The sequence below is a fragment of the Triticum dicoccoides genome, chromosome 7B (assembly GCF_002162155.2).
Source record: "Triticum dicoccoides isolate Atlit2015 ecotype Zavitan chromosome 7B, WEW_v2.0, whole genome shotgun sequence".
NCBI lineage: Eukaryota > Viridiplantae > Streptophyta > Magnoliopsida > Poales > Poaceae > Triticum > Triticum dicoccoides.
Window position 1 is genome coordinate 555471937 of NC_041393.1, and position 13806 is coordinate 555485742.

The 13806-nt window shown below is 55.9% G+C and overlaps 3 protein-coding genes across 3 annotated transcripts in view; 2 read left to right on the plus strand and 1 right to left on the minus strand.

The window, feature by feature from the left end:
- Nucleotides 1-1990, plus strand: part of LOC119337854 — a 4309-nt gene extending 2319 nt beyond the window's left edge. The window contains exons 9-13 of the mRNA XM_037610084.1: nt 1-48; nt 151-344; nt 460-565; nt 651-737; nt 842-1990. The exon at nt 1-48 is cut by the window's left edge and continues 17 nt beyond it. Of these exons, the coding sequence (XP_037465981.1) occupies nt 1-48; nt 151-344; nt 460-565; nt 651-737; nt 842-1668 (1262 nt within the window). The 3' untranslated portion in view covers nt 1669-1990. The remainder of the gene's footprint in view (nt 49-150; nt 345-459; nt 566-650; nt 738-841) is intronic.
- Nucleotides 1991-2551: 561 nt separating this feature from the next.
- Nucleotides 2552-7417, plus strand: LOC119336622. The gene is made up of 12 exons (XM_037608671.1): nt 2552-3233; nt 4147-4358; nt 4463-4660; nt 4761-4832; nt 4966-5061; nt 5175-5254; nt 5338-5413; nt 5489-5699; nt 5778-5971; nt 6048-6153; nt 6244-6333; nt 6448-7417. The coding sequence occupies exons 1-12, from the start codon at nt 2660-2662 to the stop codon at nt 7194-7196; spliced, it is 2658 nt and encodes an 885-aa protein (XP_037464568.1). The 5' UTR covers nt 2552-2659; the 3' UTR covers nt 7197-7417.
- A 506-nt stretch (nt 7418-7923) lies between these two features.
- Nucleotides 7924-9897, minus strand: LOC119336623 (zinc finger A20 and AN1 domain-containing stress-associated protein 8-like). The gene is made up of 3 exons (XM_037608672.1): nt 9771-9897; nt 9573-9615; nt 7924-8821 (listed from the first exon to the last, which is right to left on the minus strand). Exon 3 carries the CDS (start codon nt 8806-8808, stop codon nt 8299-8301), a length of 510 nt encoding a protein of 169 aa, XP_037464569.1. The 5' UTR covers nt 8809-8821; nt 9573-9615; nt 9771-9897; the 3' UTR covers nt 7924-8298.
- Nucleotides 9898-13806: the final 3909 nt, after the last annotated feature.

The window sequence follows — 13806 nt, forward strand, 5'->3', positions numbered from 1 at the left end:
GGGGGTGGGGAGGTCCAAATGACACCTTCTGGTGCTGCTACGGGACAGGTAATTCTCGAGTACCCGCGGAAGCCATCTTGTTGTTGTTGTCGCTGCTGCTGCTGCTGCTGTTGTTGTTTCTAAATCAAAGTTCAAATTGACAATTGACAGGGATAGAATCGTTCTCAAAGTTGGGGGATACCATATACTTCCTGGAGGAGGGTGAAGTGCCGGGGCTCTACATCGCTCAACACATACCGAGCACCTTCGACTGGAAGGCGGCGGGCCTCACCGTCGTGCAGCAGGCCAAGCCACTGTTGTCAACGGATTCTTACTTTGAAGTTACAATCTCCATTTCTGCCAAGGTAGCTTCTGAATGACACTCCCAGCCATGGTGCCTAGCTAGGCCTGCAGCCTCTTTGACCCAAGCAAGAATTAGTATTGACTTTTTTCATCTGTTTCGCTTTCTGATGCGCACAGGGAGATGCCCAGCCTGCAAAGGTGAGCGTGAGGATCCCTTCATGGACATCCACAGTTGGCGCAACGGCAACTCTGAATGGCAAAAAACTCAACCTGACATCTGCAGGTAACTCAACTGATGAACTGTACTGATATTTCATACGAGACTCTGAGAGATCCCCATGCTTCAAGCTTGTCTCGTTCTCTCGCAGGTGATTTCCTCACGTTGACAAAACTCTGGGGCGATGATACCTTAGTGCTCCAATTTCCCATTAACTTGAGAACCGAGGCAATCAAAGGTATGAAATCTCAGACAGTGTCTGAAACTCTGAATCTTTCTGGGAAGAACGTTAGGCGTCTTCTGAACTTAAAAGGAGTCTGAAACTGTAGTTTTCTTTTTCAGATGACCGGCCGGAGTATGCGTCCATCCAGGCGGTGCTGTTCGGGCCGCACCTCCTCGCCGGCCTGACACACGGCAACAAGACCATTAACGCGACCGAGCACTCCAACGACGGCCTCACCCCGGGCATGTGGGAGGTGGACGCCAGGAACGGCACCTCCATGGCCGACTGGATCGCCGCGGTCCCTCATGAGGCGATCAACTCGCAGCTCGTCACCCTGACGCAGCGGTCCGGCGCGCAGACCTTCGTCCTGTCGGTGTCGGCCACCGACGACACGCTGACGATGGACGAGATGCCCGTCGCCGGCAGCGACGCGTGCGTGCGCGCCACGATCGTGGTCGACACGTACGAGGTCGACAGCACCGCCGCCGAGCACGGCGCGGCCGCTCCTGTTCTGCATGGGCCGAACGTGACGATCGCGCCGTTCGACAGGCCGGGCATGGCGATCACCAACGGCTTCGAGGTCAGGCTGCATCCAGGGCCGGAGGCCCTGTTCAACGCCGTGCCCGGGCTCGACGGGCTCCCCGGCTCGGTGTCCCTGGAGCTCGGCACCAGGCCAGGGTGCTTCGTGACGGCCCCCGGCGGCGCAAAGGGCTACGGCCCCGGCGACAAGGCCCAGGTCGGCTGCCGGACGAGCGGCGGCGGCGACGACGCGGCGTTCCGGAAGGCGGCGAGCTTCACGCAGGCGCCACCGCTACGCCTGTACCACCCGCTGACTTTCGTGGCCAAGGGCACGGAGAGGACCTTCGTGCTGGAGCCGCTGCGGAGTCTCCAGGACGAGTTCTACACCGTCTACTTCAACCTGGTCACCGCCGCCGCCGCCAGCTGAAACGCGCTGCTGAACTGCCGATCCTCCATGTGAGACTGAGCGGGCCGACAGACCAGAGCTTCACTTCATAGAGCGGCGGCAGTCTGGCTCTGGCAGTGGCAGTGGCAGAGACATGTGCCACGGCTACACAATTACTACCTGTACTGTTGGAGCAGCATCTCCCATCACCAAAACAATAGTAATGCCGTTGCATGTTCCTTGACGAGTGAAAAAAGTGTCGTTGCATCTTGGTGCAAGAGCGGCCCGTGTGTGATGTGGTTGAGATTTCTCGAGGCTGGCCAAGATCTTGATCCATGCACCTTACATTCATGCCGGGCCACCATAAGTGTCGTCCTGTTAGGTGCACATATATGGTAGCATTATTGTTCATGTGGACGTGTGGTACAATCCTCGATACGTAGGCATGTGGCATAGCGCACCGTGATGCGCACAGTGTGTAGGTGTGGTCACGAGACGAGAGCTTTTGGCCGCCACGGTTCACCTCACCCAAGCAAGAATCTTCAACCCCCAACCGCAGATAAATACGAGTGAAGAGAGGAAGTAAAAACGGCGGCCATCATATTCAAATCGTTTTCTACCGCGGGCGAAGCTAGCTTGCCTTGTACTGGCCCGCTGCTACTTACATCACGGGAATGCAACGTGACAAAGGGGACGCAATGCGACAAGGCGCCGTGTGTGCGTCACGTGATGGATCGCCGAGTAAAACCGATAGGCCAGCAGTAGAGGCCTCGTTTACTCTTGCTCCCGTGTTTGACTGTGCGTCGTCCGTCCGTTCGCTTGTTCGTAATAGCACATTGAATTTCCTGAGACTGAAACGCTGTCTTTTTCCTGTGGACCGTGGTCACGCTCGCACGGGCGCGGCGATAAAAGCCTCCGGGACTCTTGAGGTTTCTGCCCACAGCCACACCGATCCGTTTGCGCGTGTGTTTGGGGAGTGGTTGTGTAGCGTAGACTGGTGGTCGCTGAGCCAGGGGGGCGCCTTATCTTGGCAATGGCCCCGGCGCCGCCGTTGGTGACGGCGACGGCGACGGCGTTGGCATTGGTGCTGCTGTTGTCGTGCGTGGCGGTGGCCAAGGAGTGCACGAACGTGCCGACGCAGCTGTCGTCGCACACGGTGCGGGCGCGGCTGCAGAGCACGCCGGGGGCGGAGGAGTGGCGGTGGCGGGAGCTGTTCCACGACCACCTCAACCCCACCGACGAGTCCGCGTGGATGGACCTCCTCCCCCTCGCCGGCAGCACAACGGCGGCGGCGGCGGCGGAGGAGTTCGACTGGGCGATGCTGTACCGGACGCTCAAGGGCGGCGTCGGCTCCTCGGCGGCGCAGGCCGGGGCGTCGCCCTCGTCGTCGTCGTCGTTCCTGGTGGAGGCGTCGCTGCACGACGTGCGGCTGGACCCCGGCGACGAGGTGTACGGGCGCGCGCAGCAGACCAACCTCGAGTACCTGCTGCTCCTGGACGTGGACCGGCTGGTCTGGAGCTTCCGGAGGCAGGCCGGGCTGCCGGCGCCCGGCGCGCCCTACGGCGGCTGGGAGGGCGCCGTCGTCGAGCTCCGGGGCCACTTCGTCGGTACGTACTCCATCACATAACCGTGGCATGTTATCCAACCAATTTTCTGTGTGGTTCGCGCTGGCCATTCGTGGAGGTTGATCGTGGGAACTTAACCCGGCCGTTAATTCTCTGTGAAATTCCCATGAGATTCCTGCGCTCCTCCTTGTAAATAAAGCAGCAGAAGGACTCAAGATGTTCCCTAACTACCGTGCATGATTGTTTGGATTGGATGGAGGACGAGGCGGTTCACGGTTCCGGCCTATATATCACGCCCGTAAAGCCCAATTCTGCCCGATTGCGATAGATGGGCCGTGGGGTTCAGGGTTGGGTAGAGTTTTGGCCCATGAAGATAAGATCGGCTGGCTTGTCTCAGTCTAACCCCAATCCACTGATAGCAACATTTCGGCCATGATTGTTTGGTTATCAAATTATTTGTTTTCCCTACAAAACTATTTATTTGTACGTTCTAAAAAAAACTAATTTATTTGTCATGGTCATTGCTACTCCCTCCGTAAACTAATATAAGAGCGTTTAGATCACTATTTTAGTAATCTAAACACTCTTATATTAGTTTACAGAGGGAGTATTTGTTTGGATGGTTCTGGAATATTTGTTATGCCTGTGCCAACTTGCCTACAGCAGTTAATTTTCAACATTAGTTAAACCATGGGCACACACAATTTTAGCTATACTAATAATTTGGCAGGGTCTGTAAAAAAAATTGCAGGGTGCACCTGGGCTCAAACAAGAAATGCCATACGTGTCTTTGACACAAGATTTTAAGTTTTTTTTTTTTGAGAACACACAAGATTTTAAGTGAACAATACAAATTTGGCCCAGGATTTTTAAGAAGTTACTACAAAAAATATCCACCCGAGTAATAATAATCGAACAAAAATGGAGCGGCGCCTGATTTTTGTGCGCAATGCAGGGCATTACCTGAGCGCGGCGGCCAAGATGTGGGCGAGCACGCACAACGGCACGCTCGCCGGCAAGATGTCCGCCGTGGTGGACGCCCTCCACGCGTGCCAGCAGGCGCCGGCCAACGGCGGCACCGGCTACCTCTCCGCCTTCCCCGCCGAGTTCTTCGACCGCTTCGAGGCCATCCAGCCCGTCTGGGCTCCCTACTACACCATCCACAAGGTACATACATACAAATACAAGCAGCCATCGCGTACTCTGCTTCGTCACCGAGGAGTGAGGGCTGAATTCTCGCTGTGTTTCTTCCTGGCAACCGGGGAGGTCAGATCATGCAGGGCCTCCTGGACCAGTACACGGTGGCTGGCAACGGCAAGGCCCTGGCCATGGTGGTGGCCATGGCCGGCTACTTCGGCGAGCGCGTGAGGAGCGTGATACAGCGGCACAGCATCGAGCGGCACTGGACGTCGCTCAACGAGGAGACCGGCGGCATGAACGACGTGCTCTACCAGCTCTACGCCATCACGGTAAGTAATCTTGCCCCGTCACCGTCTCTTTCGCCACGTCTGTTCATGGCTTCATGCCGCCTCTGCCCCTGACGCTGATACGTTTTGCTCCGTCTGCCAGCATGATCAGCGGCACCTGGTGCTCGCCCACCTTTTCGACAAGCCGTGCTTCCTGGGATTGCTCGCAGTTCAGGTCTGACGAGCTTCCTTTTGCCCTGTGCGGCTTTCTGATACCTGCTCTGCGTTTTGGTCATGGTTTACTAAGCACACTAGAAGCATGAGCTACATGTTCTGAATGGTGTGTGTTCTTCGCGTTTCCTATTCAGGCTGACAGTCTCTCGGACTTCCACGCCAACACGCATATTCCGATCGTCGTCGGCGGGCAAATGAGATACGAGGTTACCGGTGATCCTCTCTACAAGGTAAAAAAAAAGGGTTCCTCCAAGTCTACATTTCTGAAGTTTTAAGTATAATTTGTTTCGGCATGAGTTGATCCGGATGAGAGTGAGACTGACAGTAACATTTCACTAAACAGGAAATCGCAACATTCTTCATGGACGTGGTAAACTCTTCTCACACCTACGCAACCGGCGGCACGTCCGTCAGTGAATTCTGGTATGCAACTGATTATAGAATGATGGCAGACGTTTACAATTTGTCTTCTGTCAGGAGTTTCATTTCTGAAATGGTTTTGCCAGGTTCGATCCGAAGCGTTTAGCCGAGACCCTGACCACCGAGAACGAGGAGTCCTGCACTACATACAACATGCTCAAGGTGATCTACATCATCATCTTCTGAACACCAAAATAACTCATCATCCCAAGACCCTCTGCTAAAGAAATTATGCAGGTATCTCGCCACCTCTTCAGATGGACCAAAGAGATCGCGTACGCGGACTACTACGAGCGCGCGCTGATAAACGGCGTCCTGAGCATCCAGAGAGGGAGGGACCCCGGTGTCATGATCTACATGCTGCCCCAGGGCCCCGGAAGATCGAAGGCGGTGAGCTACCATGGCTGGGGGACGCAGTATGATTCCTTCTGGTGCTGCTATGGGACTGGTAAGTGGTAGGCAGATCTCAGAGTTTCAGAACTGGCAATGGAGATGACTGAATTGTTGTTTGATCTGTTGTCTGCAGGGATAGAGTCATTTTCCAAGCTTGGCGACTCCATCTACTTTGAGGAGAAAGGCGGCAAACCGGCGCTATATATCGTTCAGTACATACCGAGCACGTTCAATTGGAGATCTGTAGGCCTTACTGTCACTCAGCAAGTGAAGCCCCTCAGCTCATCTGATCAGAATCTTCAGGTTTCGCTCTCCATATCGGCGAAGGTAAAGCTAAAGACTTTTTCGATGATGATTCGTTCGAAAGGATAGGGGTTTAGTCAATTCGCTTTATGCCGTGCAGACGAACGGTCAGTACGCGACGGTGAATGTGAGAATTCCGTCGTGGGCATCTGCGAATGGTGCGCAAGCAACTTTGAATGACAAAGATTTGCAAATGGCATCTCCAGGTATGTTCACATGCCACTAAGATTTGGCAAATGTTTGATGAAACAGAGGCTTGATTGTTCAAAGTTCTAACCCAATCTATGTTTTGTCAGGAACCTTCCTCTCAGTCACCAAGCAGTGGGGGAGTGGTGGTCACCTCACACTCCAGCTGCCTATTAGCCTGAGGACAGAAGCTATAAAAGGTCTGGAAATTTTCTCCTTCTTTTCTTTACTGTGCATCAATGTATTTCAGCTTGAACGGAGGAACTTGCAACATCATGCGTCCACAGTTCTCAAACTTACTCTTACATCTGCAGATGATCGGCCGGAGTATGCGACTCTCCAAGCAGTCCTCTTCGGGCCATTCCTCCTCGCCGGCCTCACGACCGGAGACTGGGACGCGAAGGCCGGCGGCGCCGCCATCTCGGAATGGATCACCCCTGTCCCGGCATCGTACAACTCCCAGCTGGTGACGCTCACGCAGGAATCCGGCGGCAGCACCTTGGTCCTCTCCCTCCTGTCGACCGCGAAAGGCACCTCCGTGACGATGCAGCCGCGGCCCGAGGGCGGCGGGACCGACGCCGCCGTGCACGCCACGTTCCGTCTGGTCACCCAGGGGCAGGGCGCCCCGCCGACGGGCGAGCGGCGCCCCGCCACCAACGGCACTGCCGCCACGGCGACGCCCGCCTCCGCGCTGATCGAGCCGTTCGACATGCCGGGAATGGCGGTCACCAACAACCTGACGCTGTCGGCGGAGAAGGGCCCGAGCTCTCTGTTCAACGTCGTTCCCGGGCTCGACGGGGCGCCCGGGTCGGTCTCCCTCGAGCTCGCGGCCAGGCCGGGGTGCTTCCTGATCACCGCCGGCGCAAAGGCGAATGTTCAGGTCGGCTGCGGCGGCGGCACGGGGTTTTCCCCGCAGGCGGCGAGCTTCGCGCGGGCCGAGCCGCTGCGGCGGTACCATCCGATCAGCTTCGCCGCCAAGGGGGCGCGGAGGGGCTTCCTCCTGGAGCCATTGTTCACGCTGAGGGACGAGTTCTACACCGTCTACTTCAACGTCGGCGCCTGACAAATGAACATAGTCTAGTCTGGTGTACCGAATAAGTCGTCAGTAGGAAACTGAAAAATTCAGTTGTTCTTCATTTGTATGAACGGAAAAGGATCTTCTGGTTCTGCGAATGAAGTTTTGGCAGACGGAAAAAAAATAGTCTGATCCCAGGGAAGCTTCACCAGAGTTCCAGAAACAATGTAAATTTAAGAGACCCGAGTGGCACGGACTGGTGACAGCGATGAGCCCGTCGAAACGTTCAATGGCAGATCCAAGAGCGAGAGCAAGAGAGAGAGAGAGACCGTGCCGCCAACGGAGAACGAAAAACTATGCGCATAGGGCAGTAGAATCTAGGCAAGAAATTCTTGGTAGAATGCAGAGCGTGATCGTAGAAGCCAAACGGGCAAAGACGACGCAGCGGACGACTGCGCCTAGAAACCCATCCCAGCGGCCAAACGCAGGCCGCCACCACTGCATTTGGTCCTGGTTGCGTGTTCCAACCTAGCCAGCCAAAAAAGCTCCTACACAAGACGAGCATGACATGAAAGAATTCTCCAGATAATAACAGACACAGTCTCACAGCCAACCTCACAGCAGAATTCCACCAACATCTCACCTGACACTGAACTTCTATCTTCTGGTGGAGATAGCACAGCTGCACAGGTCAGGTGTGATGTAAATTTTCTCAGGGGCTAACTGCTCTGAAGATCAGGAAGACAGGAACTGTTGACAAGGGGGGATCACCATGGGTACCATAATAACAGACGACGACGCTTACTCGATACCATTACCGGTTGCGACTGCAAGACAGACAGACAGACACCGGGAGGAAACAGCAGTACATTACAGAGTGCTAGCCAAAATGCGAAAGCCACAATACCGTTCCCGTTCCGCCGCGCAGAGAGACGACCATAAATAAAGCTTACACAACATAGCCAACAAGCAGACCGTTCGGACCTGGGGCTGCCGCCGAGGCGCGTGTGCCATGCATCACGATTGCCCAACAACTAAGATTGCAGAAGCCAACATGATGAAAGGATAATGCAGCAAAGACGCACGATGACGAGGTAGCGCAGATTTGATTTGGGACCTTATGTTCTGCCGACCGTAGGGGGGACCCTTCCTAGATCTTGTCAAGCTTCTCCGCCTTCACCACCGGGTTGGCCTTGGCGATGGCGTCCATGGCCGCGGCGCGGTAGTCAAACTTGCACTCGTGCTTGTCCGAGTAACGGTGCGTTGCGCAGTACAGGTTCCCACACCGGCAGTTGAATCCGGTCAGCCCGACCCTCTTTCTGCAGGTGCTGCACCGGCTTGGGCCTTTGGGGTTCTCCATCGCCCCCTCGCTTGGACCAGCGATATCAGCAGGCTGTGCGGTAATAAGCGTCTTCGCCTCAACGTGAGCAACTGCCACCGCCGTGCTGCCAGCAGCAAGATGTTCTTTCGCGGCATCGCCACCGTTGACGATGCTGTCGAAAGAGGAGGCGGCCAGCTTTGCCTGCTCCTGCTTCATCGCCATCTCCTTGTGGCACTTGGAGCACATGTTCATGGTCGCCGCGCTGCCGAAGAAGCCACAATTATTGACGCAAAGGATGGGGCCCTCCCGAGACTGGCAGCCGGTCTCCTTGTGCTCCATGGCTTTGATTTAACTGGAAATCAGACGCAACACGGTCAAGACAAACACTTCACATGGGCTATTATAGACAGCACAGGCACAAATTGTATTTCAGAAGATCACTGCAAAGTTGGCAATTTACAGATGAACAAAGTATAATCTTCACAGACACGTTTTGGCCTACTGAATCCAAATCTACTAAAGTACGTTAGTTGCTCTACAAAGCATCTTATCTTACAAAAGGATAGTGGTGGCTGCTTGGTCAAAACACCGAACTGAAGGTATTACCACTAAACGATGCAGCCTGCCTGCCTTATAATTAGCCAACAGCGGCCTAATCACCTACCGGCATCAGAGCAGAGCATAGCAGGGGAAATTAATTCTAAAGAAAGGCCCCGACTTTACGACGCTTTACGCAACAGCGGCAACAAATCCGTAAAGTAGCAAACCGTATCCGCGCACTAACTTTTGCGAAAGCGGCCGCATCAACAACCGGGCGCTGGAGCAAACACACCGGACGGATACGTGTAAAGGCAGGCCGGCCGCCTTTACTAGTACATCGGAGCGCCGAATTCGGCAACGGCTCGCCGCCGTTCTGCGGAATTGAACGTCGGGGGAATAAATCGGTGCCGGCCGGCGGCTTCTACGGCGGACGGAGGAATCAACGGCCGCAGATAAAATCAGGACTTTTGACCAGGAGAAATACAGGCACGCAGGCTACCACAGAACGTCATAAGAAAGACAGATGATTATCACCGGGAACAGAGGGTCGCCGAGCCACGAACCTGATAGGAGGAAGCCCTCGTCGCGATTCCTCTCCGGCGATCCCTGCAGAGAGACCCAACAAAAATCATCAGCGACGAAAAGTTATGGGGGGAAAACGAGCCCGGATCGGCCGAGCCGGAGCCCTAAATCTGGAGACGGATCCGGGGGGAGAGGGGCGACCCGTGGCGAAATCCGGGGGGGAGGGTAGGGGTACTAACCCTAGGAGGGGGAGGACGAGGAGGCGAGGGGAGAGGAATCGCGAGGAATTCGGTGGGCTTCGAAATGGGGGGCGAAACGTCGGGAGGTGGGCAGAGAGATAAAAGGGAGGAGGCGGAGGCAGGGGAGGAATGACGGGGGTGCCCCTCCAGGGGCCCCGCGCCGATTTTTTCTTCCGATTCTGCGGCGGTCCCCGCCGTTGGATTGGATTGGATTGCCGCCTGGAGCTTTTCGGATTTTTTTTCTTTTCGGATGAGGAGGCAGGAGCTTGGTTCCTGCATTGACATCGAGCGTTCTGCTCTTAGGATATTTTTTTTTCTTTAGTTTTTTTTTCACGAATACGCAAAGCATATGTATCATTTCATTGATAGAAGGAGTAGAATGAGTACAACGGGGGTACAACACATTACATGAACGCAGACAGGTGTGAACATGATGCCCGGAGCAGACAGACAAGGGATGTTCGGCCCGAAAAGGGGGAAGCAACACAGCTAAACCAACCAAGCCCGAACCGACAAAGCCGAACCAACAATGGGTCCCAACATCACCAAAGCCAACATCAGGGACACCGCGAGCAAGCAAGATGGCGTCTTCAAGAAGGAACATGACGTTGACACGTCTTCGCCATCCGGTCCGGAGCAGCCGGACCTAGGGTTTCCCCTGAGCTGGAAGAGGGGCACAGCTGAAGTCCATGACAGCGCCTCCAAGAAGGAAAAACAACACCCGCGGGCGCCGTCGCTGCCAGCACCGGCAAGCCGAGCAGGGATTTCTCCCTGGCCTGAGCCGAGCAATCCCATAGCCGCCGAATATGGCCTTGAAGACGAGGAAGCCAATGAAGACAGAAACCAAGCCGAAGGGGGTGGTGCGGCTGCACCTGCCATCGGTGGGTGGCACCGCCTCCGGACCTACGAGCAACGGTTCTGGCAAAAGGGGGAAGCTTTAAGGCATACAGAGTAGGGTTAGCAATGAAACAAGGACCACCGCGAGGGGAGGCGACGGCGACCGGCAACACCGACAAGCTAGGACTGGAGGGCGCAGATCCAAGCTGTCGTGGACGAAGCCATCAGGTCAACAGCAAACCAAGTGAGCTGGAAGGAACGCAACCACTGGTTGCCACAGCCGGATCCGCCCCGACAGAGAACACCGACAAAGCCGAGGACACCGGAGAACGCAGGTCCGAGGACGCCGGGGCCAGAGCAACGCCAACAAATGCCCGTCGCGAGGTGCACCGCGCCAGCCGCTACCACTAAAGGCTCACCACCACCGCACGAGTGCCGTCACCATGATTCGAGGGGGAGGAGGGGCCGAAGGAGAGGGAGTCAACGCGAGGCAGGCCGAAGCAGGCCGCATGACCCCGCAAAATCGGCACAAATCCCGCACCCAAACGCGGCCGACGGTAGCACCAGCGGCAGACTGGGCCGCGCCGCCGGGGGGAGGGGATGGCTGCGCCGCCGACCGGCCGGCAGGAGACCGGCAGCAGCTGGGAGGGGGGCGCCCGCGATGGCTCAGAGGAGAAAGAGCACGAGGACGGGGGGAGGGGCAGAACGCCGAAGCCGTGCGGGGGGCAGGCCGACGAGGGATGCCAGATCCGGCCGCCCAGCTCACCCAGGGCACCGGCAGCCCCGTCGGGCCGGCAAGAGGTGGTCGTCGTAGGGAGGGTGGCGTGAGGTGGTGTTGGAGCGCAAGGGGGGGTCATATCTGCCCCGCCGCCACCATCCTGGGGTCCGGCGCGGCTTCGTCGGCCGGCCCTCCGGCGGCGGCGGCGATGCGGGGTAGGGCGGCGGGGGCGCCTACTAGCGGCGGCGGCTAGGGTTCCCCCCGGGTTGCCAGAGGAGTGCGACACAGGGGGGTGTTCATGCCAAATATCGGCACGACGCTACTGATATTCCGGCCGGGATTCATCCACCGGCGAGGGCAGCGGCTGGTGGTTCTTGACGCCGACGAGGTTATGATCGACGCATGGGGATGGCGCGACGACGCAGGCTTCGAGGGGGGCCAGATGGTATAGTTCTCGTGCCACTTGGCTAGGATTGCAACGTCTGGCCGGTGGGGCGAGCGCTATGCGATTCCGAGGTGAGTAATGGCGAGAGGGGGGAGAGGATATTAGGCGGTCCACATCGACGCCTCGTCTCTCCACCACACACCCACCCGCATACCCACCCAACACATCTCGCCCTGCTCCGCCGCGCCGCGGGCTAGGGTTTGATGACGACTCGCGAGCAGCAGATGTGGGCGCTGGCTGTCGGCGACGAGGTGTGGTTGGGGAGGCTGAAGGAGATCAACCGCTGGTTCCCCACAGCAAGGGCGCTCAACAACGCATCGGAGATGGTGAGGGACACGCTGAACGAAGAGGAGATCCTCAGGTGCTTCCCCAACTACGACCGTCAGCTGGCGATGGGGGTGCTGCTCTGGGCGACGCTCGAGGCGGACTCTCCAATCCCGGCGCAGAGGGAGAAGTGGAAGGTGTTGCGCTCGCTTTGTTATCGTCAGATCCACCCGCTAGCGTCTGCGCAGGAGGTGATGGGGATTCCTGCTCCGGGATCAAGGTGGCTGCCGATCGAGGAAGATGAGGTGGAGGCGGAGGAGCAGGACTCCAACGGCGCTTCCTTGATGCTCCCCCCACTTCCCGAGGCGCTCCGCTCGCCTCCAAGCCCTTTCCCGCCGCCAGTAGTATGCTCGTCGGTCGGCAATCATTTCTGGTTGCTGGCCGAAGAAGATTCTGAGAAGGAGGGGGAGGTGGAGGCCTCGGACTTCTCTTCAGGTATGCAAAATCCTGCTAAGTAACTGGCATCTTGTAGGATCGAAAGTATGTCTAGAGGGGGGGTGATTAGACTACTTGACCAAATAAAACTTAACCTTTTTTCAATTTTAGTTCTTGGCAGATTTTAGCAACTTAGCTCAAGTCAAGCAATCTCAATACAATTCAAGCAAGCATGCAAAGAGTATATGGGCAATGGAAAGTAAAGCATGCAACTTGCAAGAAAGTAAATGGGGGAGTTTGGAGGGAGCAAACGCAATGTTGACACGAAGATTTTTGGCGTAGTTCCGATAAGTGGTGCTATCGTACATCCACGTTGATGGAGACTTCAACCCACGAAGGGTAACGGCTGCGTGAGTCCATGGAGGGCTCCACCCACGAAGGGTCCACGAAGAAGCAACCTTGTATATCCCATCATGGCCATCGCCCACGAAGGATTTGCCTCACTAGGGTAGATCTTCATGAAGTAGGCGATCTCCTTGCCCTTACAAACTCCTTGGTTCAACTCCACAATCTTGACGGAGGCTCCCAAGTGACACCTAATTAATCTAGGAGACACCACTCTCCAAAAGGTAATAGATGGTGTGTTGATGATGAACTCCTTGCTCGTGTGCTTCAAATGATAGTCTCCCCAATACTCAACTCTCTCACATATTTGGCTATGGTGGAAAGATGATTTGAGTGGATAGTAACTTGGGAAAGGCTAGAGATCAAGATTCATATGGTAGGATTGGAATATCTTGGTCTCAACACACACTACAAAAAAAGACACATTCGTGACATTTTGGGTCGAACGAAAAAAAATTATGTCATACTTATGACACTTCTATGATGATAATCGTAACAAAACGCGGTATCATCATAGATGTGGTGGGCTCCTACTGCTATGACAAAAAATCATGACAGAAAATGGGCTTTCCATCCTGGGCAGGCCGGAGACGCAGCTGCATGACATTCTTTGGGCCATCCATGACGGAAAAATCCGTGGTAGAAGCGAGGGCGAGGAAAGTTTCGGGGAGTTCCCGGTTACGGTGGGTGGTCGGGAGCCGAGTGATGCACGTTTCTCTCGTACATGTACGCGCGTGTGTGCGAGGCGTTGGGCTCTAACTGAACCCGAGCGAGGCGTCGCCTAACTGAACCCGAGCGATTGCACTGCAGGCTACGCGTTACTTAACCCGAGCGATCGATCGATGGCTATTAACTGAACCCGATCGAGCGATTCCTTCGCTACTGCTGCTAACTGAAGCCGATCGATGCTACCTCTAGGTGAACAGTGAGCG